At 42.2% G+C, this 26,175-nt stretch overlaps 2 protein-coding genes across 7 annotated transcripts; one reads left to right on the forward strand and one right to left on the reverse strand.

Moving 5' to 3' along the window:
* Positions 1 to 852: 852 nt before the first annotated feature.
* Positions 853 to 5,424, reverse strand: LOC110862819 (TBC1 domain family member 22B). 2 transcript variants are annotated; one of them, XM_035845871.1, is made up of 12 exons: positions 5,284 to 5,424; positions 5,094 to 5,192; positions 4,728 to 5,020; positions 4,527 to 4,663; positions 4,239 to 4,460; positions 4,058 to 4,174; positions 3,678 to 3,820; positions 3,471 to 3,599; positions 3,218 to 3,404; positions 2,939 to 3,121; positions 2,570 to 2,793; positions 853 to 1,244 (listed from the first exon to the last, which is right to left on the reverse strand). In XM_035845871.1, the coding sequence occupies exons 3-12, from the start codon at positions 4,853 to 4,855 to the stop codon at positions 1,119 to 1,121; spliced, it is 1,596 nt and encodes a 531-aa protein (XP_035701764.1). In that variant the 5' UTR covers positions 4,856 to 5,020; positions 5,094 to 5,192; positions 5,284 to 5,424; the 3' UTR covers positions 853 to 1,118. The 2 variants fall into 2 exon arrangements, with proteins under 2 accessions (XP_035701764.1, XP_021967718.1); XM_022112026.2 differs by having other exon boundaries at positions 5,094 to 5,187; positions 5,284 to 5,420.
* A 184-nt stretch (positions 5,425 to 5,608) lies between these two features.
* LOC110862818 (tetratricopeptide repeat protein 39B) lies at positions 5,609 to 25,946 on the forward strand. 5 transcript variants are annotated; one of them, XR_004833523.1, is made up of 20 exons: positions 6,773 to 7,582; positions 14,688 to 14,942; positions 15,440 to 15,471; positions 16,733 to 16,837; positions 16,929 to 17,004; positions 17,727 to 17,859; positions 18,437 to 18,569; positions 18,858 to 18,925; positions 19,005 to 19,036; positions 19,243 to 19,308; positions 19,477 to 19,488; positions 20,350 to 20,517; positions 20,927 to 20,999; positions 21,100 to 21,190; positions 21,623 to 21,682; positions 22,141 to 22,242; positions 23,108 to 23,337; positions 23,729 to 23,966; positions 24,268 to 24,615; positions 24,984 to 25,946. XR_004833523.1 is itself a non-coding variant. In XM_035845868.1 (19 exons), the coding sequence occupies exons 2-19, from the start codon at positions 14,916 to 14,918 to the stop codon at positions 24,410 to 24,412; spliced, it is 1,791 nt and encodes a 596-aa protein (XP_035701761.1). In that variant the 5' UTR covers positions 5,609 to 5,742; positions 14,688 to 14,915; the 3' UTR covers positions 24,413 to 25,946. The 5 variants fall into 5 exon arrangements, 4 of the variants coding, with proteins under 4 accessions (XP_035701761.1, XP_035701760.1, XP_035701762.1 ...); XM_035845868.1 differs by lacking the exon at positions 6,773 to 7,582 and adding an exon at positions 5,609 to 5,742 and having other exon boundaries at positions 24,268 to 25,946; XM_035845867.1 differs by having other exon boundaries at positions 24,268 to 25,946.
* Positions 25,947 to 26,175: the final 229 nt, after the last annotated feature.

A 26,175-nucleotide genomic window follows, 5' to 3' on the forward strand; every position in this document is an offset into this window, starting at 1 on the left:
GGTAAAGAAGAAATCTGAACGGTCAGGAAGAAATCTAAGCGGTGAAGAAGAAATCAAGAAGAAACCTGTCAAGAATTAATGTTAACGGTAAATTTGAAGCCAGCGACTCGTGGGTTGAAGTTTTAGACCAAAGTTCCAAAGTTTGGTAAATGTCAGATCTGCGGTAATCTTTAAGCTTACGCCAGTGCCGTTAAAGTAATGTCTACCATTAGGGCCGATTTCTCCTGTTGTGTTCACACTCATGAGTGTGAATGAATTCGTTCCCAATTTCAATCGCACGGGACGGTGGGTGCAAGTTTTAGACAATGTATTTGCATTTGGGAGGTCAAATCGAAGAGCCAACGGCGTCTTTTAATCGCTTAGCTGCATTTACATATAACCTATTTCTAAAAAGATTTAACAACAATTCGATGCTTATACAGAGTTAATTATTAATACAATACCATACTGTAAGCTGTAGTGTAATGGTACTATATTTTAGTCCGATGAGGCACTGCACTGCACTAATATCAACTCAGTTTTTCTTTTCCATCCCGCGCTGGTATCCTTCCCATGCTATTTAGTGTGGTAGGGATACGAAGCGGGAATCAAATTTTTGGTGAAGTAATTCTGAGTCAGTAGTACAATGCACTACAGCCTACCAGCGTCTTCACCTGCGCCGACTGTTACCATGCTTGCACTAGAAAGCAAATCTGGTGTACCACAAGAGTAGAGTTTACGTTGCATTGTCGTCTCTCAGGATGAGTAGTCTGTATCTAATATCATATTAGTAATATGACAAACTAAAATTGATGCGTACGTTGATTGTGTGCCCAAACGAATAAGTAAACAAAACCAATTAGCAACCACAAATAAATTACTCTTAATTCCGGAGATATGACTTTATTACGCAACCTGGACAAAACTTACAAATTAGTTATATTAGACTGGAATACATAGTTAACAAGGGACGCGTTCACGATATACATACTCACAACGGAAGAATTGGACACGGGGAGTGGAGAAGCTGGATCAAGGCAAGTGTAGCGCTGTATTTTAACAATTAAATAACCACACCGCTGACTTGGCTGGTACAAAACATTATGAAATTTTTGATAAATATAAGAATTTTCTTGCTCTTAGTGCCAATGTTTGGGTGCATTGTCGTAGGTATATTTCAATCTATACGCTTCCGCAACTATTAGGCCTATATCTGCACTGTCCCAGTTTTGTGTTGGTAAGTTTTGTAGAAGGAGCAGCAATCCCTGAAAACAATCAAATTATGCAAAGTATTCTTTAACCACTTCACCCCTGAGAGACGAATATTTTCATACCTTTCACCCCTAGTAACGGCGAATTTTTTCTTCCCTTGACCCCGAAATTTTCACCTACTGCGTGACGTTAATTACTGGGAGATGAATTGAAAAATGGTGTTCCCACCGGAATTATTCTGGACACTTTTTTATGAAAGTTGATGCGAATAACCATTTGGGAACGGATTTTGAATTGTAATTTGCCTTTGTGCATTTTTGCGAACCACTAATGTAGCCGAAAATAGCCAACACGCCGAATTTAAAAATGATTGTAATTGCATGGAAAGTTGCACAAACATTGATTAATACGTGCATAATAGTACATATATATTCGCAAAAATCGATTATCGCGCCCCAAGGGCCCCAGAAGCCGATTTTAGCGGGAAAATTAAACATAGCAAATATGGCTTTCAATTCATGACATTGGCTTTAAATAATTTTGTAATTAGACTAAAATGTGTAAAAATTGCTTCTTGTAGATTTAACATGCATAGAATTTACGCATACTTAGGGCGGGAAAACAAACGTTTTCTTACAGTGACTTAAAATTGATAGCAGTGTTAATGAGTAATTATAGCATCAACTGTTCGAAACCATACTTTAGCGCATTTTGAATATAACTCAATTTTAACGGGAAAATTATATGCTACTTTCCAGACAATCTCTTAATTTTCCCGCCCAACGAGATTTCATCGGCTCCAGTGGTTAGTTTTCCCGCCAAAAATGTTGTTCGGACGTTCTAAATCCGAGAAAAACAATTTCACTAATTTTATCTGAAAGTGCTGTTGAAATATGGGACGAAAATTCCATGCAACAGCAGTTTTCAAAACTGGGCGTGTTAACTAGAAATAGCCAGTTGGCTATAAATTGTTTTTACCTCCATTTATAACTTTGGTTCCGAAGAGGCAATTCATCTTCTCGCCCAAATGGCGGATTGTTGACTCAAAACTATACTTGGAAGAGCAATGACCTATTTTTTTTCTGGATACGACACATAGTCGTATGCCGGTGGGAACGGAAAATACGCCACATAGTCGTTTCCGTTGTCAAGGGTCAATACGACACATCGTCGTATTTCGGAGCCAAGGGAACTTACGCCACATAGTCGTATTCGGCGTAAAGGTCAAATACGCCACATAGTCGTTATAGGGGCGAAGTGGTTAATTTAAATTTGTGCGTGGTTGATTTAAGGGGGATGGCTTGTATTTGTATATGAATGTTGGTTAAAGTTTTAAGAAATCACGTTTCGTTAAAGTGAATATGGTTGCATTTCCCACCTGAAAATCCCTTTGCCTTAGCAACTGCTCTCTCCAATGTCCCAGGAAAGCAGCACAAACATAAATTAGAATTGAGCCACACCCGTCCGGCTCTGCGAGGTAGGTATCCCACAATCTGATGGTGCATCGGAGTGGCAACTCTCGCATGAGGAGATTATTCATCCAGCGGAAGGAGAATTGGAGGTAGTCGATCTCGTGGCGTTGAAGGTGGATGTGTAAATCGGCTAAAGCAGAAAATTATCAAGTCATTGCATAATTGTGTAAGGAGAAAATTTCTCCCATTTAACATCGCTCTCGTTTTAATAAATTTCAGTATAAAACTGTGATTTCAAATTATTTATGTAACCATACTTTGGATGGCTAACTTACAGTCAATCCGTTCCGTGAGCTCTTTAAGCTTCTTAACTTTTTCCTGAATTCCGGTCTGGGCGAAAATATAATTTACTTGAATACTATCTAAAAATTTGGACATGCACCAGTATGAATCCGCCTCGATGTTGTTTCGTTCTTCTTGTGGGAGGTTTCCGACTTCAAATGTTTCAACTTCGACAGCTATACAGGAAAATAAAACAAGGCATAATGTGTATGTGTTAATGCTTATGTGTAAACATAAAATTTTACGGTCGCTTTATTGACATTGGTTCTTACAAGGGGGTAACACTTGCTCGAGAAAGACGACGAAAAATGGGGTCACCAGATCGTTCATGCCTTGCACATAGCCAGACGCCGGGTGACGGATGGCCCAGATAAACAAAATCCTTTCGAATATTTCTTGAACAACGGTTTGTTGAAAGAGAGAAATTAGTGGGCACATTCTTGGAATATCGATATGAATCTGAGGGACCAGAAAATTGAGTACGTAAATTTGCATGCATTTTATTATCTTTATTAGTTGGACCACCTGACGAAACGTGTCTTGATGAGCTTCATCCTTTCTGGAATCGTAATATTGCTGCACACAATTCCAATATTCTTCCCGTTTTCGTTCCAAGACTTGTTTCCGTCGCTCCATGTTGGCTGGGAGATAACCCTGCAGGAGAGGCATTAGTACAATTAAATACAAAATATTCACTTAATTGGAATAATAATTGGAATTAATGTAGCTTACCGCAAGAATTTGCCACGTCGTGCCACGTACTGAACAAGGAAGCCCGGAGTAGCTAAGGGATTGTAAGGCTTTCAGATCTGTACTGTTTGGACCCTCGAGTAAATTGCGAATTTTGTCTGCTTTGGCTCTCTCACCTTCAGTTTCTGGAAAGAAATTTACATAATTTATTTACCATAAGTAAGTACTAAGTGTGCTATGCGGGACTTGAGTAAACCGTGTTTTTGGGAAACAACGAGAATATATGTGTACAAAATAGGGACTGGTGTTGGTCTACTTGCCACCCACAAGACTTAATTTGAGAGATTTTCATTTGATTTCTATGCTTTGAGTTAATATATTGGGGTGAATATTGCTTATCCAACTAATTGATGTTCGCTTACCCGTCCTCGTAATAACTTTTGGCTTCCCGGACACTGATTTTGGCAACTTGGCCGAGGACGGGGGACTAAAGTCATTGTCAGATATGGAAGTTCGGACGACAAGGGATGGATTCAATGCTAATTAAAGAAATAGTAAATGGTCATCACTAAAAATTCAATATTTTTGTAAATAATCCCTCACGTTGAATTTGTCCTTCTAACTGTAACTTGGGAATCTGCTGCCGACCTTCCTCCTTATCTTCCACTAGGATAACCGTGTCACTGGCGACAACTTTATCATCTCCTGAGATGAGATGGTTTTGATGAACTGCGGGCTGCGTGGTGAAAGAATTTCCTCCGATTCGATGACTATTTATCACATTTAGTGCTGCAGACTGAGAAACCTTTTTGCTAATTCGAATTTCTGCATAGATAATAATTCAAAATCACAATAATTAAAAATATGACTGCGACCTGTTGACCTACTGACCCGACGTCATCACGCTGAACTCGTCATCTTCAATGTCCCACGCATCACGGACACTGTCTTGGAAATCTTGGAACGACGAGGGCCCTCCTCCCTTCACTTTACTCGTCCAGGTCAAGCTCTCCTTGTGTGGACTTGGCCTATGCAAAAATTTACATATTTTACACGAAAATAGTTAATTATTGTCGTCAACTGAATACCCACCTTCCAGGCACCGTTTTACTATTCTTCTTCCAGAAAGACATGGCATTAACATTGTCGGTGGAATGTCCACCACTTCCGCCCCCACTGCTACCCCCACCACCACCTCCCTTATTGTGGTGATTCTCCATTCCTAATAACACTACACTGATTCTTTTACTAATAAGTGTCACAACGTCTCCTTTACACCGGGTTTCATCATGACGACGAGAACAACGAGGGGACACTCTTACTCCTCGTAGTCGATAATGGGTGGCCAAAAATACGGACGGATGGATTCAAATGTTCTACTTTCTCTGTGCAAATCCTTGTAATTTTTACCATCTCGTCACAAATGTAGTTGAACTTCGCGGCAGAGTATGTATTTACCTTAGTTGGGAAACATGGTTCATGAATCGTGACCAGAAAAGTGGGCAAGAAATGGTCACACCCACTTCCAGCCCATGACGGCGGCATATGTCATCTAAACTAAATAATTAAACCATGTATTCATAATTAATTAAGTAATTAATGTCGCGGCCCTGAGCGACCCATTGTGAATGAGATATATATGAATGACCTTTGACCTAATATGACCCGATATGATATGCAGGTAAGATTTGTCTCGAAATATGTGGACCCTCCGAGTGAGGCGAAGATCACGTCCTTTTGCTAATGTGGGAAACATCTGATCGACGTGCATGATTCTGACAGTCTGCTGTTTCCTCCACTTTTGACTTTCTTTTACGGTCTTGGGATATTTATATTTCCGAAATTTCTCACCTCCTCCTTGCCGTGATGTGCATTGTGGGTAGGAGTGGGCGTGGATGTGGTGGTGGTGGTGCTCAGTCATTAGTTAGTAGATGTGTAGAGAAAATTATTTAACTAGTCAGGTAAATTTTTGCTAGTCAAGGAAACAAGTGACTAGTCAAGGAAAGTAAGAGTATTAAAGTGCAACGGATACAGAAACGGAAGGAAACTAATCACCAGTACAATCAAGAAAAACCGACTTCGATCAGCCGGACTCTGACCAAGACGGGTACTTAAGATTGATTTTTAAATTGTATTGTACCTTATTTTAAGTAAAAAAAACCGCTTATTTGGTAGTTAAGCTTTGAGTTACAAAATACTTTTATAGTGGTCGCAATTCTTTCCAACTTTTAAGATATCTTAAAATCGCAAAAGAATGTGTGGATTTATAAAATTTATTTAACATTACATATTTAATCAGGAATGGATTAAACTTTATGTGAAATGGGTGCATTAATTTTTTTTATTTAGTGTCGCTTAATATTTCGATTATTTATAAGTTTATTTCTTGTTATAATTATTTTTCTTGTTCTGTTAGCTCTACATTATTCGCATAGCTGTTGAAACCTGGTGGAAACGGATTATGTTTTTTTATACTAATTAACACATATTTACATTCTGTTGTGTTTAATAATATGTTCCCCGTCAGACTAACAAACTACATGTCACATCATTATTTGTGTAACTAATAAATTCGTTGTTGTTATTGTTAATTTTGCTGACAAAATTAAGCACTTTTTGTTAATTTAAAATTATTTGCATATGTAATAATAAATGTCATGGGTATGCTGGCCTTTTTACACATATTCCTTAATATGAAAATTCCTGCAGTTTTACAAATTGATGCTCATTCAAGTTTTAAATCGAAATTTGGTGCACTTTTCCATAATGAAATTTTACTGAGTTGCAAATTATATTTAACAAGTTATCAATTCTTGACCATAATTAAATCCAAATATTGTCCACTTAAATGTGAGTCCCAACATGGGAAGGGTTCCTTTCCATCTAATGCATTTATTGACACAAGTTATTGACATATCACTATTTATTTACATTTCATGCTTATTTGACATGTTTATTTATTCTTCTTCACTTTCCTTGCGTGGAGTGTTACTGTGTACGCATGTAAAATATGTGAGCTGTTGTTGGGCTGGCCAATAAGGTCAATTGCATACTTGGCTGCACTATCATATGTATATACGAAAGTGTGAGAACTGATAAGTACATAATTGTCCCGATAAGGGAATTATTTCACGGAGGTTGGTACAGTTGTCCTTGAAGTAACGAAGAGAATAGTTAATAACTAAATCCAGCGTTTAATTTAAACTCTCACATACGATAAAACTCATGGGTCACGGGAGCTATAATTCCATACCGCATCAAGTATATACATACATATTTAGCGACCCTGATAACGTGTCCACCTGGGAAAAAATATTCAACAGTGGACAGTAAAATATTTGCATATGTACACAAAAAAAGTGTCAATTGCCACATTCCAGTAATATCAATTGACTTTGCCCATCAATCATTAGGTTGGTTATCCATTAAGCTTTTTTTAATGAGGGGAAGCTCGCAGCTGAAAATAATGTTTAGAATTATGGATCGTTAAAATAAAATGGCATAAAATTTAAATACATTGCAGCCGAGTTGAGATCTTTAATTATATCGTTCGTTAAAACTCTCTCTCCGCTCTCTAATAATGCTCAGGCGATCGTCCTAAACCGTGTTCAGACCGCTTCTAATGACGACTTAAACTTCCGCACTTGATCGGCTCAACAATTTTCGAGTTAAAAGTGGCGTTTTAAATTTGAGGTATTCCAGGCTGGACAATAAGTGTGAGTGAGTGAGTGAGTGCTGTTCGTTCTGAATATGAAATACTGTGAAAAGTTGACATTGTGCAGTGTAAAATTTTATATGAATTTTCTTACTTTGTAAAGTTTTTCATGAGTTTTTTGGATTTTGTTGTTTGAGTGATGCAATCGATCGTATTGTGTCATTAATTAGTTTTCTACCTTGAGCACTTCTTGGGTGCAATTGCAGTGCAAAAATTTGATAGAAGAAAACAGGTACTCAATTTGTATCTTAATTTTTGTATTTTTGTGAAAAATTAAGTGATTCAAAACAATGATGATTTAATTTTGTTCTGAAATTCAGTATACATGCAGTTTTGCAATTGCACGAAATACATGTTTTCATACATGGGTGAAAATGCATGGGCATTGTAGCAAAACTCAAAATATGGAATCTATAGGGAACAAGGCTTGTTCAACAAGCATACTTGTCGAGATTTGATAATCAATTGAAAATTCGAGACATTACTTTGTATTTTAACATTTATCCGAGCTTTGAAAACTTGTGTAATTCTGTGTGATAAATCATTCCAACGTCATACAATGCTGAATTTCGCCCACTTCCTACTGAATTTGTAAATCAGTGCTTTACAGCTTGTATAAAGAAGCTACTTTATGATTTCTTTGGAAACCATGAATATACTGCACACCATGCACAGCTAGATCATGAAATTAAATAGACGGGGAAAGTAGCTTGAGCAGTGCGTTCTTGGTAATCTGTGAGCAGTATTTACTAATTTTGGGTGTTGGAGTTGCCCACATTGCGGAGAGGTAGCGTTCCCAGTACTCGAGAGGTTTCGTCTCCAGAGGAGAAACTCGACCGGATGTAAGAGTGCGTATCGTGATGAAAGTTCCAGGCTGGAGAAAATTTCGGGATGATGATGACTTGTGCACACACGAGTCCGGCGAGTTTATCGTGATGCACAGCTTGTTGGCATGCACATTACTTACTCACTTATTTACTACTTGCCATGCATTCGCTGAGGGGGCCGTGCGGGGGAGACCTCGCCCTCCCTCTCCGCTTGACACGAGGAGACAAAATGGGATGACATCCCCTCCGCACGGCCCCCCGCAGAGAGAAACAACATCCATTTTCATCCGCATTTAAATAATTTACTACTGCGTGCCCACTAACTCCTCGAGTGATAAGTCAATGATGATGGTGCTGGAGTTCATCTTATTTATTGAGGGAGAAAGCAAACGGGGGGAGAGACAGCTCGGATGCACACCCATCTTTCTCCCTCACCAAAAACTACTCTTTTCCAGCTAATGGGGAAAAATGGGCTCTTATTCGATGAGATTTGTGAGGTCAGCAGGATACTTTTTACATGGGGATACAATTTGTAAGACCATTTGAGTAGTCCAAAATGGCCCATTTTTTTGCCAGAAATTCAAATTTCCCCCCTTTTAAGTAATCCCTGTAAAACAGGGTGGAGAATGTTCAATTTGTAATGCAAATTAAGCACATCAAACGTGTATCCATGGTTATGATATCTGTGCTAAATTGACAATTTCACCTCGTTTGGTTCGTACCCAGTGGAAGCTCATGCGACTCAGGGTGGGTTTGTCCATTCATGCGACTAACATGGAGTTTGTTGAATTATGTAAGGTTTTTTTAGTGAAGAGCAGAGATAATGAATTTATTCATTTTTGAGGAATCCAGTTTTTAGTTGATTAGTATAGTAAAGATGCTTTCTATTGATGTGTTATTACTTGTAAACCAGTCTGATCCAGACTGAATGTGACTAACACTTGAATAAAAGTAAATTGAACTTGGAGAAGGGCCATAAAACAGCCTCCCTGACCTGACTTGATCAAATCGGACCAGATGGTCAGGTCAGATAAGTAATTACTTATCTGAGAGTATTTACTCTCACATGGCAGAAGGGATGCTGGCCACGAGTAACGATGTCAAGTATGATGACCGATTCAGAGGTCCCTGCACATCGAACAAGGACGACGTGACGATACGACGAGAGACGGACATGTGTCTCCGCCAGAGCACGGTGCATGTGCGACTGGTCGTTGGAAGTAAAGTCGTCCTTATGCGATGGAGTTGGACGGAATGTGGATGAATGGTTTTCTGGCGTTGCAAATATTTGGGATCCACAAATTCACAAGGGTTCATCCATCTCAAGAGATTTTATTGTGGCTGTTGAGCAGATTTTTAGTGTCTTTCCACATCCCGTTTTATCCCCCTCTTTATACTTCCGAGCTGTGGGAATAATGTGGCCACCGAGGACGACGAAGGATGATTTCCACTCAACCGTATGGGTGAGTGGAAATTGGGCGGAATTTTGGTCAATTTCGACCGTATGGCGGTATGGCGACCTCTGGATTTTTCTGAACAAGGTACAAAATGTACTTAATTCTTACTTTGCTTCCAATGGGCGAAATTGATGGATAAGGAGACGCTAGTCCCGCCTTCGCCTCCCAGAACTAAACTGGCTGCCATCCATTTCATTCGCCTCATTTTCCCCGACTCATTATTACTCTGGATTAGAATCTCTGACATATGTGCTAGGTGTCCTCATGCACCTCACCACTTTGGTGGATTTCCAGGCGGAATGTCCCCTCTTTCCTGGCGTTCCATTCCGTCCTCGAAACCCTGGTCGCACTGCAGCAAGACTGACTGCGATGGGGGGAACATTAAGCGGGTGCGATGTGAGAATAAAACTTTTGTGTCTGCCTCGGAGCGATACTTGCCTTCATTTTCTCCCCATTCTTCTTCCTCTCAAATCAGATTGCCGGATACAGCGGCAGCCACAATTCCTTCAAATCAAAAATATCCTCGCCTCCTTCTTTCTCCCTCCTCGTCCTGAGTGTCGAGGTCCAGCCGAGGATGGGCCTTGTCGTCTAATTCAGTCACTCGGCCACACGTACTTTTGCTACCACGTGCAAAGTAGTATGCATGTGAGTTTCCTCGACTCATGCTAATAGTTGCAAATTGTGAGTGTAATTTGAGGCAAGTCGAGACAACTTGCATCGCGTCGTGTCCCTAGTGAACAGTAGTGTGTATGGGGTGAGGAAATGCCTGGAAGAATAGGAAACCAGCCAGCACCACGACGGCATCCGCCTGGCTTTCTCTTCCCCTTTGTCACGAGAGCCGCTTCGTATTCCTGTCTCAATTTTATGCGATTTTGATGTTTTCACATCCGGAGGCAATTTGTTCCCTCTTTGACATCAGGAAAAAACGAGTAACAAATTTCTTCTCGTGCTGATTTCTCAGACCATTCAGCTTAGCTTGTTACGAGGAAGAGCAACTGCCACATTAGAGAAAGTGAAAACGACTGCATTGGAAAATTGGAGTAAGAAAAAAATGGGTGAAATTTCCACACATTTTTCTCCCCAGAATTTATTCCGACTAGGATTTTGTGCTCATTTGGCAGAGCAAAGAGAACGCGGCATGTTGAGCAGTGTGGAATGGCGATACTGGTTTCAGACTGCAATATGGACGGAGGGCCATGCAAAGATACATCTCAGTCCGAGGAGAAAATAATGTACTTTGGCTCCTCTGACCGGAAAAGTAACCTCATTTTCAACAAATGAGTGATTATCGCCAGATTCCGCCAGGGTGTCGCTGGACCCCACGGGCACTGAAACTGAGGTGGATGACATGGACAGGAGAGCATAGGAGGGACGAAAAGGGCTAAATTTACGACTTTGTTATGCCAGCGTCCGGACTCGAAACCGCAACGTCTTGATTCAGCCTCAAGCGCCCTACCATTCAACTAAATACGACAACATTCCATAGCTTCCTACTGCCTTTTCCCAACTGGTCTCCTACCCTTCGTGTTTCTCTCAAAAATAGGACACTCCACTCATCGAATGGTCACCCATGCACTTTCCTCCAGAAGAATCAAGGGGTCGATATACTATCAAGGAATTATTCTGACCTCATTGAGACCACTTTTGTGACACAAATGCTCATGGGATCATGGCTAACAAAATTGCAAGGGACATTTTCAGGATTTTTTTAAAATTTCCTTTGTGACTGACGAATCGTCAGTGACGATGCCGAGGTGTTAGTCAAGTCCTCGAGATCTGAAGGGTCATAAATTGCCAAAAAGTGAGCTAATTATGGGAACCCTGTGCATGCGGCTGAGACTCTTAGCATCCGCAACCCATTTGCACAAATGGGACTAACTGACTCGTCCTTCTTTCTGGGGGTGGTGATTCCGTCGTCGTGCTGAGTGAGTTGCCGGACAAAAAAGATTTCGATCTGGAACAAAAAGTCCGCTTTGTGGGTGAAATGAACGAGTAGATTGTCCAGAGTTTTTTCGCCGCTCATTTATTCCCTGGTTCAATTTATTCGTGTGTGGTTTTGGGTGGAGATTACCATCCGATAGTCCACTTTCTCCCTTCCTTGTGACACGCCATGGCACCTCGGGCCTGTTCCATGTGGCGGAATGAAGTGGGCCCCCCACTCTCTCTCTCATTCTTCGGGGTGGGACCCCACACCACATTTCCGACTGGTTTGGGGACCAGATGCCCAAGTGGGTACACTATGAAAACAGTATGAGTGTCATTTCCTCGGTGGGATAAAGCCCATCCAGGGGACGAAACCCTGGTCTTGGTGGGTTTGTCCACGAGTAAAATATGTCGTGTCTCTCTTCCAACCAAGTGATGAGGGTCGTGGTGGTGGTGAGAGGAGCTCGGACGGACGGACTCTGTGGAATTATCTCTCCGCTGGCTGCATGCCCTTTAATGAGCACTCAGAGATATTTATGTGCATATATGTTGCTCGATCCGTACTTCACATTGACGTCACTTCTGATTAAGTCCGAGTGGGACAAAGGGGAGCAAACCAAATCCAAATCCCATTCGTCCAACCTAATGACATGCAGTTCCTGTCGGGAAATGTAGAGAGGAGAAAATATTTTTCTCTTGTTTTGGCACAACCATGTGCCAATTCCTATAATAGCCTCTCATCCTCCTCCTCCTCGTCCTTTCTCCCCAATCATACCCAACCACCACTCACTGATTTCCTCACATCACTTGGATTGGATCGAGAATTTTGAGATACGTCAAATGGCTGGAACATGTAAAGCGGAGAACCATGTGACCCCACCCGTTACCTTAAACATTGAGCACAACCCAGTAAAACTCCGGGGTAGTGATTTTTGAGGTAAAACCCCGAGTTTTTCCTAACCCTGTAATGAGCATGATGAAACTTGTATCGTAATTTTACTCCTAATTAAGACATGAAATGAAGTGAGAAATTGGAGAAATTCTTATTTGGCAATCGATAATTCGTGCTGTGCACACGTGACAACGAATGCCAAAATTTAGTATGCCCAAGTCATATGGATAAACGTGGATTATTAGGATGAATAAGTGATCCCTTGGTCACCTACATGCACGCAAAACTGTACGAGTAGAAGTGGTGCAAAATCACACTTGTAAGTTGTACGGCAGGCAGGGAAACCTGGGCGGAAAAGCAGGGCAAGTTTGGCTTTCTCCTTTTGCCGTCTGGTTTAGTTCTTGCTTTCTTTTTGGCATGGGAGGAGGGAGGCAGGAGCGAGCGAGAGGAATGATCATGCATGAGTGGATAAGGAAAGAGTTTTAATTTTCTTGTTCCCTTGAGATAATTTGCAATTAATATGCAATGTGAGAAGCGTTTATTTCCATCTTGCATAATGCTCAAAACTACCAAGAAACTCTACCAGAGCCACCAACAGGGTTTCCACATCCCCGCTTCTGCAACATTCTCAAAATGGATCTTTACTGCCTATCCGCACTGATAAAATGTGCACAAAGTCAACGGGTCAGTCTATTCGTCCCGTCCACCAGGGGTAGGAACACAGGCTTAACATATGTATAGACAGAAACGAATTTCTAGCAAAAAACGATACATTTTTAAGTAGGTTTTTCATTCCTCAACCTTTATGAACTGCGTAAATTTTCCACTCACCACAAGTAAGAATCTCCTTGCAAGGTACAGCGATTTGCAAAGCTTGGGGTCCAGTGGGTGAGGAATGCTCAGCCACTGGACTCGTTCGAAGAGTGTCCTCAGTGAGGGTACTTACAGTGAGGAAAACAAGTGGTGGTGAAACGGGAGCTTGGGCACCCTAGTCCCAAAAGTACTACAACAACTGCTCTGGCTTTTGACTCGCACTGCATAAAGTAGCGTAAAGTGAGGTCGTGAAGTTGGGGAAAGTAAAAGTTGGGGAGCGGGGAGAATTGTGTGGTTTGGTTTTCCTTCATGGACTACTTTCTCCTTTGGCACTGCTCCCACCACACTTTCTCCGTGACGTAGGCTACATACTTTCACCGCGTAATCGACGACCCTCCACCAAACATACACGTCCGAAAACATTGATTCAAACCTGTTCCCCTTCCAAGATTAAGATTTATTCGTTTCCCCTCCTCCCACCACCGCCACCGCCGCCGCGACGAGTTCCATTTCGGATGAGCCCGATGCGACAAAAGCCAAACACTGCACACACACACAACACTTGAACTCTGCTGGTGGGGTTCATAAATACATGTGTCATGTCATTCCAATTAGCGTCGCCCTGCAGTGTTCCACCCGTTCGGGCTGATTTATAGTGACGCGGAATGGAATGTGACCTATCGAGTAGGCTGGTAGTAGGCTCCCCAACCTGAGAAGGCAACGTGGGAATGGCGGATGCTAAAAACCAACCTATGAATCACGGCAAGTGGGTGAAATCATTGGGCAGAGAGAGTTTATCCCAGAGACGAAATTATTCTCGAGCTGCCTCCTTCCGCCGAGTTTTCTGCCCATTTCTCCCCCTCGGAAACCAGAGCGACATCCATGCTCTGCAGGAAGGGATGAATGAAATTGGGCGGCCTGGTTCCTCCCAGAGTTTACTTATTTATTTATTCATGCCCCAACGAAACCCTTATGAAAACTGGATCGCATTTTATTCTAAAACTTTTGTTTGTCAAATCTCCAATGAGCAATAAACATCGGGGCGAGAGTGCCGACGAAACTTTAAAGTGTCGCCCAATCGAAAACTTGGAGCCGGAGGAAAACTTTCAACTTTTCCACTGTGCCCAACTGTCGGGACACTTTATCATTATTTGCACCGACGTTTGCGAACAAAGCCAAATAAATATTTCAATTATGTTTTTAAACTTTTTCCTATCTGGCTAACTGTGGAGGGAGCAGAGTTGTGCTTGAGTAGATATATGTACATATACATCCGAATCGGTTGGGTTAGGTGAGCAAATTCGCAAATTAGCAGGCCTTGATTAGATAAGATAAGACCTCATTTGTGGAATATTCCACGAGTGAGGGGGAGTTGAGCCCATGCTGCTGACTTTTGTGTCCTAAGAAATGTTTCTTTGTTGGCAGGAGGAGTTTGGAGGAGGACAGGGAGCAGACTTCTCTCGACCAGGAGACCGCGATGCCATAAATAATCGGATGACTACCGAGTCGCATTATTCTTCTTATCGGTGCCTTTCCTCGAGAAGTGAACGAGTCGGGATCAACAAGTGAGAATGGACCCCGAGCTCTAGACCAGCATCAACCACCACCTGCACCACCTGCAACCTTGTCCACACCGTCCGCCCTTCCCCAGAGATGAGCGACTCGGACGGAGACGAGGACGTGAGTACATGATTACCAATCCCAAAATTAGTTGGCCCCCCAACAGCTCCACCCTGATTTCCTACCCGACCTTGTGAGCCAAGAAAAAGTCTCCTTTATGGCCGCGGAGATAATCTTGTCACCAGGTTGGTGACAAACCACTTGGTCCCAATACGGTGTGACCTTTGTAGCAGTGTCACTGGTCCGACTTTTCCCTCCTTGCTGGCCACGAGGAGGAAGGAGCTGAGCGTGGTGGGAGAATGAGGCAGATGGGAAAGTTTGAACAATAGGCGACCCATAAAAAATGCAAAGTCCACTCCATTCTCCCACCCGCCCGCTCAATGATGATGCCCCATCCATTACGATATTACGGTCCCGGAGTGTTTCTTAATGTTTCATGAGCCACACACGACTCGTGTGTGGTAAGTGGTCGCTTACTCCGGCCTCCTCCGCCATAAATACTACGCATCTCTCCAGCGAAAGTGATTGTTACTCTTTATTTTTTACTGTTATTGCAGCCATTCTACGATGCCGTGGAGTACTTGGCCAAGTAAGTTGTCCATAATGCACCCCCGCCGCTCCCCTCATTTGAATATTATTCTAATTCTCCCAAAGTGCACTCCACTACAGCACTTTCTCCACTAATTGAGACCAGAGGAGAGATGAGTATCTCTGCCTCGTTGTGTGTGAAAGTCGTCCCGTTTCACCCGACACGGGACGACACCTTCTTATCCAGCAGAGATTATGCTTCCTAATTACTCCGCCTCTCGAGTTGTCAGCCACTTTCATCCTCTTCATTGCGGAGATATGCGGACGGACATGCAGGGATGGAAATAAGACACGTGGGATCCTACCCTGCATGTACTTTTGGTCGATTTGAGCTCAACTTTCTCCGTAAACCAGTCAAATGCTTTATGTAGGGTCCCCGTCATAAGCGGACAATTATGTAGTCACGCATTTAGACCTGCTCATGGAAGATGCTTTTTTTATAACGAATCAAGTCCAGCCTCCCAGCAGCAGGACTTGATTACAGGGCAACCCCAAAACTACAAATGCGTGCGGAGGAATTCACTAAGGCTTCTAAGGGTGCTTCCCACCCACCTATTTTCAAACTTGTTCAATGTCTCAAGGACCAACCAATACTGTCACAACTTACAAAGTGAACAATTTTGAGCCGGAAAAGAGGCTCCTCCTGGGAGGAATTACACATTTTTAGCTCTACAATTACCAGAAACGATTACAAAGTATTGATTATATGACTTTTATACGGAGTATTTGCGAAAAATAGCATACTGCCGTTAGAAATCTTAACGGACCTAAAAATTTATGGTTTCTGGGTTGGTTTTACACGTAGGCAATTGTTTTTGACGGAGTTTAAAGAAATATGTATGGCATGTAATGATAAGCCCACATATGTAATTTTGATGTGTTATAAGGAATAAGGATTGCAATGTATTTAGGAATTGCCACGTGATTACCATGTCTGGTCCGCGTACACAGTAGTCGTGTTCTTGGAGTGTGTGGCGTAAGGCCGCATTGCTCGTTTTGTCCATTCTCCCCGTCATTTCCTTACTTTCTTTTATTACCAACAAAAGTTTTCCTTTCTTTTCTACGAATTTGGGCAATTTTCTCATTTTTTCCTCGCTCCCTTGTTGCCATACAAGTGGGAACGCATAGTAACGATCTCAGCTGGATAAAAAGAACAACATTCACCGAGAGTTATTAATTAGGATTTAGAATCCAATTAATTTGCTCGTGCTTAAAATTCCTCGTTTTTCGTGTTGCTCAATAAATGGTGTGAAAACTGGTAGAGCGGGGCCGATGGACTTGGGGACGGGGATTGAGGAGTCCAAACTGGCCATCAGCCTCTTCATGAACAACAGATTTGCAGAGGCGAGAGCGCTACTAAAGCCATGGTAAGGAATTGGGGGGATAAGTCCCCCGCAGAATTTAGTCCTCGTGGCTTAATTTGGCGGGTAATATTTGATTTCGAAATTTATCCGGCAGGGCGGACGAATCAATGTATCACGCGTTGGGTTACGGCGTTTTCGAATTTTTAGAAGCTGTCCTCACCTTTGAGCAGGTGAGATATCGACACAAGGGTCCTATTTCTAACGAACAATTGATTTTGTCAAATTTTCTCACTTGATGAATTGCAAAAATTTATGCAAACGGAGTGAAAACAGTTTTCTCGCAACTCAGGATTGCGTAATACTACAAATAGAGCCTTTCAAACGAATATAAAAAAGTAGCGTCGAACGATTTAAATTTCCTTTAAAATGAAAATGACAACACATATGACAATTGTGTCCTTCTGACCTTTGACCTCGTCGCCAGGCGAATGACGCCCAAAATATTGACGGCGTTGAAATCGTGGTGAAATTCCCTTTAAATAACACCCCTTTAATATGAAAATTAAGGTTAAGTTTAATTTTGAACCACGCCCCCTAGGGCAATGGGGGATGGTCCGATTGACCCAATTTTCGAACTCGACCCAGAACAAAAAATTAGAAGCATAATGTCGAAAACGCCGATTGATTATGTTGACTCGTTCTGGAGATATCCTGCTTATGGACGGACAGACGGAGGGACGGACAAAACGACCACAATAAGTAGTTGACGCTACTTAATAACAAATTAATCACATGACTAAACGTTGCGTCAGATCGACTTTCCCCATTTGCGCCACGTATTAGAGAGCTACTCAAGGAAGCAGTGATTGCATTCCAGGCTGAATTCCTCACTAACTACGACTTGATGATGATGATTATATGAATTGATATTTTGGTACGAATTTCCTGGCAGCAACACATCGAGTCCGCGGCGGAGACGTTGGAGCAGTCGGTGCAGGTCTGTAACAAGTTTCGGAAGAAGAACTCGATGTACGAGTCGCTGGGGAAGATTGTTCGCCGGCCAAATTACGACGCTCTGACAGAAGGTGAGGAAAGCAATCCATGAAATTTAATCGAGCCAGGTGGCTCATCCTTTTAATTGGAAATGGTCGTGTCGAGATGCGATTGTATTCTCACCACCACCACCACCGACTCCCGCCCGCTCTTGTAATTGCACACCACGAGAACATGGGTCCACAATTACTACTTGTGTCCTTGCCTCGTAAATAGTCTGCATTTCAGTGGTTTCTGACCTGCCAGGGGCGGAAGTGGAAAGCAATATCCGTGTCAATATCAGGGCAAAATTTGAGTGCCCATTTCCACTCTTTGACCAAACCAAGCTGATTTTTTAATTCGGAGGTTCCCCCGCAATTCTTCCCCTTTTTATTAAACCCAGCTGTACACGGTGTACGTACATCACAGGATTTCTTACTTTGTCTCCTTTTTTATCTATCTATGTATTGTGTAGAAAAAGCTTAATACAAAATCTGTAATTTAGCGAATTCCTCATTTTTTGTCGCAAAATTCCGCCACTGACTTTTGTGTCTGGCTGGTGGTATGCTGTTCATCTCTTGTTTTTGGTCGTGGAGTGGAATAGTGATCCTTTGTTTGATTTGATTACAGAGGAGATTCACGCCGAGCTGTGTTACGCCGAGTGCCTCCTGCTAAGGGCCGTCCTAACTTTCATAGAGGATGAAAATCTCATTAGTTTCGTCAAAGGAGGACTCCGAATGCGATCATGTCTTAAATGTTATAGGTGAGACTCGTCCCAAAATATCCTCCGCCGTGGCAGTGGCGCCATGCACATTAGGCTTCGATACAAGAGGGAGGGGCTTCACCTCACACAGCCCCTTCTTTTTGGAGGCCCACCTTTCCGCACCCCTTCACAAGTAGATAGACTCAAGGGAAGCGTGGGGGCTTGCATTTTCCTTGAGCACATCCTTCGCGCGCGGCCCCTTTGCTTGAACGCCTTTGATGAACGCCGTTGATGACAATGACGACGAGAGCGTCGAAATAATAATTGCGTTACTTTCCCATTTTACAGAGAATGTTGGAACATTCTACGCTACCGGAATTGGGACGGATCCTTGCACAAAGACCATTTCGAAAGTGGTGGGTTCCACAATTTGCGAAAAAAACAATCTGGATCGTTTTGTGTTAGAGATTGGAGTTTTTTTATTTTACTTTCTAGGTGTTAGGATGGGAGTGGGAGCGTATAATCTGGTATGCAAATTAAGTTATGGTTAAACTATGAGAAGATGCGACGAAGACATACTTCACTTCAACCATTTATGTCTCATTTTTACATATTTAGTAATCGCAATTACTTTAAACGGTTTTTGCAAAAAAATATCTCATATAATTCTAAATTTAATTACACCATAGAAAGCATTGTAAATATTAATTGACACTAATTTCCCAACTTACAGCTAATATCCATGCTACCTGCGAAAATTATGAAACTTTTAGAGTTCATTGGATTTTCTGGAAATCGGGTGAGTTTCTTGAGAAAACATTGTAAATATTTTGATATCGAGTGGGATGGAATTTTTGCATGAAAATAATACATCCATTTCTGCTACTCGAATTTGCAACTGTGTCCATAATACGTTTTTCTCTCTTTCTTTCTTTCTCTTGGTGCTTTCATGCTGTTTGCGTATTAGGACGACATCAAGGTAAAGTACGGGATGGGTGGATGGATGGATGAATAGATCACTTTGATTCGGATTCGATTGTAGTCGAGTTTAGAATTTAGATCGAATAGTTCACAGTTTTCGCTTTGTTGGCGTGATTTGAATGAGGGTCGGGCCTCCCATCCTCTCTTCCCACGTAGCCATAGCAACATCTTACTCTCCAAACCCTTTCCTACCAAATTTAGAGATAACGTCCTGGCTGGGCAATTTGTGCAAAAAATAACTCCCCCCTCCCTCCAACTTCTCTTGAGAGAGATTTTTCTCTAGAAAAATAGGTAAATTACGGGAACAATTTTACGAAAAACAACACATTAAGCTTTTAATGCTTTTTGTAAAGTTTAAAATTACCAGAGGATTCTTACATCTTTACATGAAAAGCGGCAAAGTTTTCAGCTTCAGGTTTTTCCACTTCTTAAAGTTTTTTTTAAACAATTACCCAAACTGTGGTAGAAGTTCATGTGCACGAAGTAGTAACTTTTGGAAATTTAAAATTTGTTAACAGATGTATTTTTGATGTTATTGTAGTAGCATTTCATCATCCTCATCGTGTCGTGGTTGTCTTTCTCGAGTTAAAATTTGATACTAAAGATGACACGACTTCTCTCTCGCTTTCTCCCGTTGCACAATTTATCTCTAATTTGCATTCAGCACGGGTCCAGAGATCCTATCGTTGCGAGGGTCGTGCAGAAAGGGTGCGAGCCACCTCTCGAGAAGTGCTCTTCTTGATGACAATGAGGGTTTTGTCCTCTGAAAAGGGGGACGTCGCATCCTTTCCGCATGTCGTGGTGTTGTTGTTATTTGAGTTGGAATGGGGTCTGAATGGTGATGTTGTTGGTGTTGCAGGAGACGGGGCTGGGGCAGCTGCACTTGGGTTGTGACCTGGCTGGATCCTTGCGCCAAATCCTGTGTAGCATGGTCCTCCTCGGCTTCCACTTGTTTGTCAGCTATGTCCTCGGCTATGGCGATGGCGACCTCGTTCTCGCCGAAAGACTTATCAATCAGCAGCTCTCGGTACGTTTCACTGAGAAAAAGTATGTTGTCAATATTCCAGTTTCTTTTAGGAATCGCCTCGAATGTGTTAATCTGAGTAGAAAATTCCAATTTCAATTCTTTTAACCGATGTATTCGTTGTCGAAGAAATAGGGACTTTATTCAAGAGAAAGACAAAATTTTGTTAGAGATCCCCATCTTTCTAATTATGACATTTCTTCCCGTGGAAAACCTGTAAGAAATGCGCTAAAATGGAGCAAGCGAATAACCGGAATCTCTTTCCCTTCGATGCAAAATCAGCTAGCGTGGTTTGACCATGTCAATTTGTTAGTTAAAACGATATCCAAAAACCCGGTGGAATTTGAAATAGCTGAGAAATGTGAATGATAAATTGACCTTTGCGTGGTAAGAAGAGAAATAAAAATTTCAGAGTTTTCCTGACGGCGTGTGGTACAACTTTTTCAAAGGGAGGTTGGAGTACGTCAAGGGGAATGTGAATCCAGGTCTGCTTTTAATTCTGCTTGAGAGTTTGTTTGCCTTTGTGTATGCAATTTGTGGAGATTTATTTACCTATTTTTGTCCCTGGGCCTGTTTACCTTCCAGCGATTGAGTGGTACTCGAGGGCCTGGCAGTCACAAAGCGAATGGGTCCAATTTCACCATCTCTGCTACTGGGAGCTCATGTGGGCCAATTGGTGAGTCACGCTCTTCTCTAGGAAACTTTGCTAAATCAGAATTTACTCGATATGGCGGGATAAGGCTAAATATTGCCAAAATCTAGGAACACAAAAAAATTATTTTACTGTATTCCTAAGCTACTCGATCAGTCAGCATATGTATGCATGCATTTCTAATTTTGTTCCCCTTTGTGACACAATATTCACACAGTTCACAACCTTTATACATAGATCCCAAGTTTCCAAATTTTATAAGAAAAAACTTGCACACTTTTCACCATGAAACTCATCCCCGTGTATTTTTACTTTGCAAAATAATTTTGCTTTTGGAAAATAACCCTGAGTACGTATGCATACGTATGCATACGCACTAATCAAGCTCTGTATATGTATTGATCGTGAAGTGGTGGTTTTGTTGGCAATAATTCTGCATGCAATATTTCTCTCCAGCTTTAAACAAGACTGGATCTCATCTCGGGACTTTGCTGATCTGCTGTTACACGAGAGCCGGTGAGTTAGTCCTAGAAGCGTTCTGGTCCTCGAGGGCCGTTCATTAATTGCGTGTCGCGTCGTACCATGCCACATGCCACTCAAGAATTGAATTCTAAAATCCGCGTCTGAGAATAAGAAATCCATTTTCTAATTTGGACAATCAGGAAAATTATTTCATGTCCACAACGGGGAGGTCGAGCAGGTGTATTTGTTCCATGAGTATTGGAACCGCACGGGAAATAACCCATTCAAACCCTGCCTGCCCCAGAGCCCATGGTAAACGTTGGTTAGCCCCATAGTTGGAGGGTCTGAAAATGGGCGATTTTTGCGACGACGCCACATGAACGGTCCGTCGTAGGATGATTATTATTATCACTCTTGAGACAAATCCTTTTCGTGCAAGTTTCGAAAGGCTGACATGAATTTATTGACGAGAGGAGCGGCGAAGCAGAGGGTGAAATTTGGTCTTGTTGTAGGTGGTCTCGTACGATTTACGGCTACCAGAAAGCCTCCTTCATGTGCATGATGTCGGAAAAGTTGGGTCGCTTCGAGACCGCCGAACTCCTCCAGTTGTTCAAGTAAGTTTTTCCTAAAGCTCCACATGTATATTTCATCCCCGGCCTGTCAGTCCCCCTCCTTTTAATGCACTCCTCTCTGCCCCACACATCTCCTCTCTGCCATCCCAAATTGCAACAAAAGTGCATACACACCACTGTTTCTCTGCTTTTTTCGTACTTCAAATTGGATCCTAAATTATTTCCAAGCAGTAAAATTTTATTTTCGCTGCACAAAATTTAATCATGGATTAAAGTAGAATGTAAACGCAAAAGACCCGCAAAAGATATATTTTTTGCCAGATTCTAAGACCAAAATTATTACAAATGTGTGTACAAAAATAATTTTCTGCCTACTCGATCAGTGAGCATACGTATTTCCAATTTCATTCGAGTTGTGCCATTTTGTCTGTTCCGTTTTTGGAGTAAACTTGCATTTAAATTTCTCTCTAATAACGAAGAAAGCAAGGTTTTTGAGGGGAGACTTAGAAATCCGCCTTAGACTTAGAAAGTAGTGCGTACTCTGGCACCAAGGACCATGTGGTGCGTGCATAGGAGTGGGAGACGTTGGGAGAGTGGTGTTGCTTTCTCGGCTGGATGATGATGATGGGTTGATCCGCTCTTCGTCTTTCTCTCTCCAATGAATTGTTGATGATGTGATGAGTTTGTGTGTTTGTGAGTGAGTGAGTGAGTGAAAGTCCGCTTCCTCCTCCAAAACTAAGCCGGGGGACGTGCAGAAAGGACACGATCCACACGAATTTGTGCCCCTTATTCCACTCGCCTCCCCTTCTCTGAGGTCATGGAGAGTGACGCTCCCCCAGGGCCAACAGTCCGCACCCTTTCTGCACAGACCCCCTGCAAAAAAGGACGACATGCATCCTTGTTTCAGGGATATTCCTGGCTGGAAGCAGCGGATTGCGGGCAAGTCGATTCCTATGGAGAAATTCGCCGTCAAGAAATGTGAGCGATTCTTTGCTCAAGGAAACAAATTAATTCTCCCGGCCGTGGAGCTCCTCTATTTGTGGAACGGCTTCAAAGTTCTTGGCAAACAAGGGGACTTGGTCCGGCCGCTGCTCGCCCTCGTCGAGAGGCATGTCAGAGACCTCGCGAGAGAAAAAGGTAAAGCCGGCCTCCCTAATTCCTAATTCCAACTTTTACAACCTGTTTTCTACTCATGAGAGAAAAAGGACGTAAATCCAGACATTAAATGTCCGGATGAACTATTTACATACATGCATTGGGTAATAAAACTGAAAAAACACTCCATGGAACCGGAGGTATAATTTATGACGACCAGCCTGGATTAGTATGCCTCAAAGTGCATCACGTATTTAAATACTAGTTCAGCAGTAGGCACAAACTGGGTTCATAAACAGCAACATGCTGGCCTTGCAACCCTGAAATGCCTTAGTGCCTCTCATCATTCATTAGTACGTATTATTCACTCAGAGGTGAATTCATAAAGTTGCCTTGTGGGAGAGGTTAACGGACTCGTGCTTGGTCTTTTTAGATGGCGGTGGGGGTTTTTACGTGGACAACTTGTGCCTCCTGCTCCTCCTGCGGGGCATGTGTTTGCGCTACTTGGACCGCGTGGGTGAAGCAGAAGCGGATTTTCTGGGGGTCATCGCGTACGAGAAGCAACTCCTCCACGACGCCTACCTCGTCCCGTACTCCACGTATGAACTCGCCATGTCGTACTGGTCCCAGGGCAACACCCAAGGGGCAGAAGTCACCTTGGAAAACGCCAAGTAAGTTCTCAACCATTTCTGAACGCCTGGACGCCGCCCTTGGTGAAAAGCTGTGACGAGTGCCATTTTGAGCGTAAATGTGCATGTCTTTGAGGGTGGTTGGTAGCTGTGGTCGCAATAACCACATATGCACCAATGGCAGCTCAACTCTTTGTGTCCAAATACGTGACAGTAAAATCGGTCAAATTTGAATCACGGTTTCATTCCTGAGGATAACCTTTACATAAGACTTTTAGCCGTTGCACGATTCGATAAGATAACTGTGCAGTGCTTACATTTTCTGTGGCCTTATCTATTTCAGAAATAATTACAAAGGATACGCGCTCGAGTCTCGGCTCCATTTCCGCATCCACTCCGCCCTCTCTGAACTCCGCGCCAGCCGATCGGTGGGACAGGCTGGAGGGACGACGTCCAACGGGCGAAAGACTTCGGTCCCCTTCCTTTGAGGGGAACAGGCCTCATCTAAATTATGCTCATGTAGAGAGCGACCCTGCACACCGGGTGGCAGGGATTTTGTCTCCACCGAATCCCTACTCTCCATTTCAGCAACCTCTCTATTTCAGCACTTTTAAACTCTCCAGCATCCCAGAAATCTTATATCAAACAGAAAAGACATTCAGATAACTACGCAACGACGCAATAATAAACTGTGAGTACACTTCTTGGCAAAGTTTAAAGATTCTATTTTACGGGTTGTTTTGCGATGCGAGTCGTATGGCATTATTGCAACAGTGTTTAGCTCGAGCTGGGTAATAATGATGTCATCTATTACTACTGCTATTTGAATTTGTAAATGCTCTGCTCCGATATGGGGCGTGCACATGGTGCGTGCCTTGGTGGACAAAATAGAGATTTCTACACTTACAAATTGTGGTAGTACATACGTACTCTCTTACACCATATTAAACCATACGTATATTAGAGATGAACCTGCTGGCTTGGTGGTCGTGGTCGTAAACCCCATTGGGCATAAATTGGCACGAAATACGGCAAAATTTTAATTTGTTCTCCATCCAGGCCAAATCATGATCCAGTCGACGAATAACTAAACCTTTTCGGAAATAGTTACTTGAACTTGGTAAAGCCACGTGGGCGACGGGATTTTTTGTCCGTACGGTGTGGATGGACCTTGACATGTACATACTTAGAGTCAAACTGGTCTCGAGGCAGGCTGTTTTGCCCATGCATAAAAGCCCGTCAGTATTTCGTGGAAAGTGAAACGACCATCATTCCAACAGAGCCAAACGAGACCTCGTTACTTTCGCAAAATAAATGTATCCACCACGACTTTACTCTCTCCTTCGGACCCTGCGGAAAGAATGACTTCAGGCCCCTCAAGTCGTCGTACGTTAGTTCGAGCGTTGGGTGACCCTTTAGTGGGTCAAAATTCACGAAAATTGGTCACACAATTTATGCCGGGTCACTCGAGAGATAAGCTTTATGCTTAAAGCCTAGACTTCAACTACGAGGCAGGGTTCCGGAAATGCGTTTTTTTAGATACAGAAATTGTATAATTTTACACCATATTTTTTAAATTTGGACAAAACTATTGATATGACAGACAGATATGTGACATGAAAAACAAGCTTTGCAAGCTTTGTCGAAAAAAATAAGCCCAATTTTGGGCTGATTTTGTTTTTCGATTTTGGCTCAGGATAGCTCATAAAATTTGTACGGTTACAAAGTCGGCGTTAGACCGTGTGAATACCTAGAAACCCTCTGGTGCTGCATAAAGTACACAAATTAGTCGTTTGGCCAGTGATGTAGCAAATATGCATTCCTATATTTTTCTGTGTTGTAAGCGTATATTTTATTGAAAAAGAAAATGTCTATGTATCGTCGCGGATTTGATAAAAATGGAAAATTCCTTTATATTTTAAGCTCAAGAAAAAACTACTAAACGTATAATAAGACAGACTACGTGTTTTCTCTAATTAGTAAAAATGAATGAAAAATAAAGAAATGTACAAGAAATCATGACAATATTGTATATTAATTATTTATTCTGAAAATTTGGCCCAGAAAAGTCATAATTTGAACATTTTTGAATTATATGTACCACATTCACAAATTTGCACATTTCTTATACCCTCGCAGATTCAAAGTGCCCATAAATACAGCACATTTCGCACGTTTTTTATTAAGTCGCGAAATCACCGCATTAATTCATCCTCACGCCAGTAAAGAAGCCGCTGTGGAATTGTTGCGT

The sequence above is a fragment of the Folsomia candida genome, unplaced genomic scaffold (assembly GCF_002217175.1).
Source record: "Folsomia candida strain VU population unplaced genomic scaffold, ASM221717v1 Fcan01_Sc070, whole genome shotgun sequence".
Taxonomy (NCBI): domain Eukaryota; kingdom Metazoa; phylum Arthropoda; class Collembola; order Entomobryomorpha; family Isotomidae; genus Folsomia; species Folsomia candida.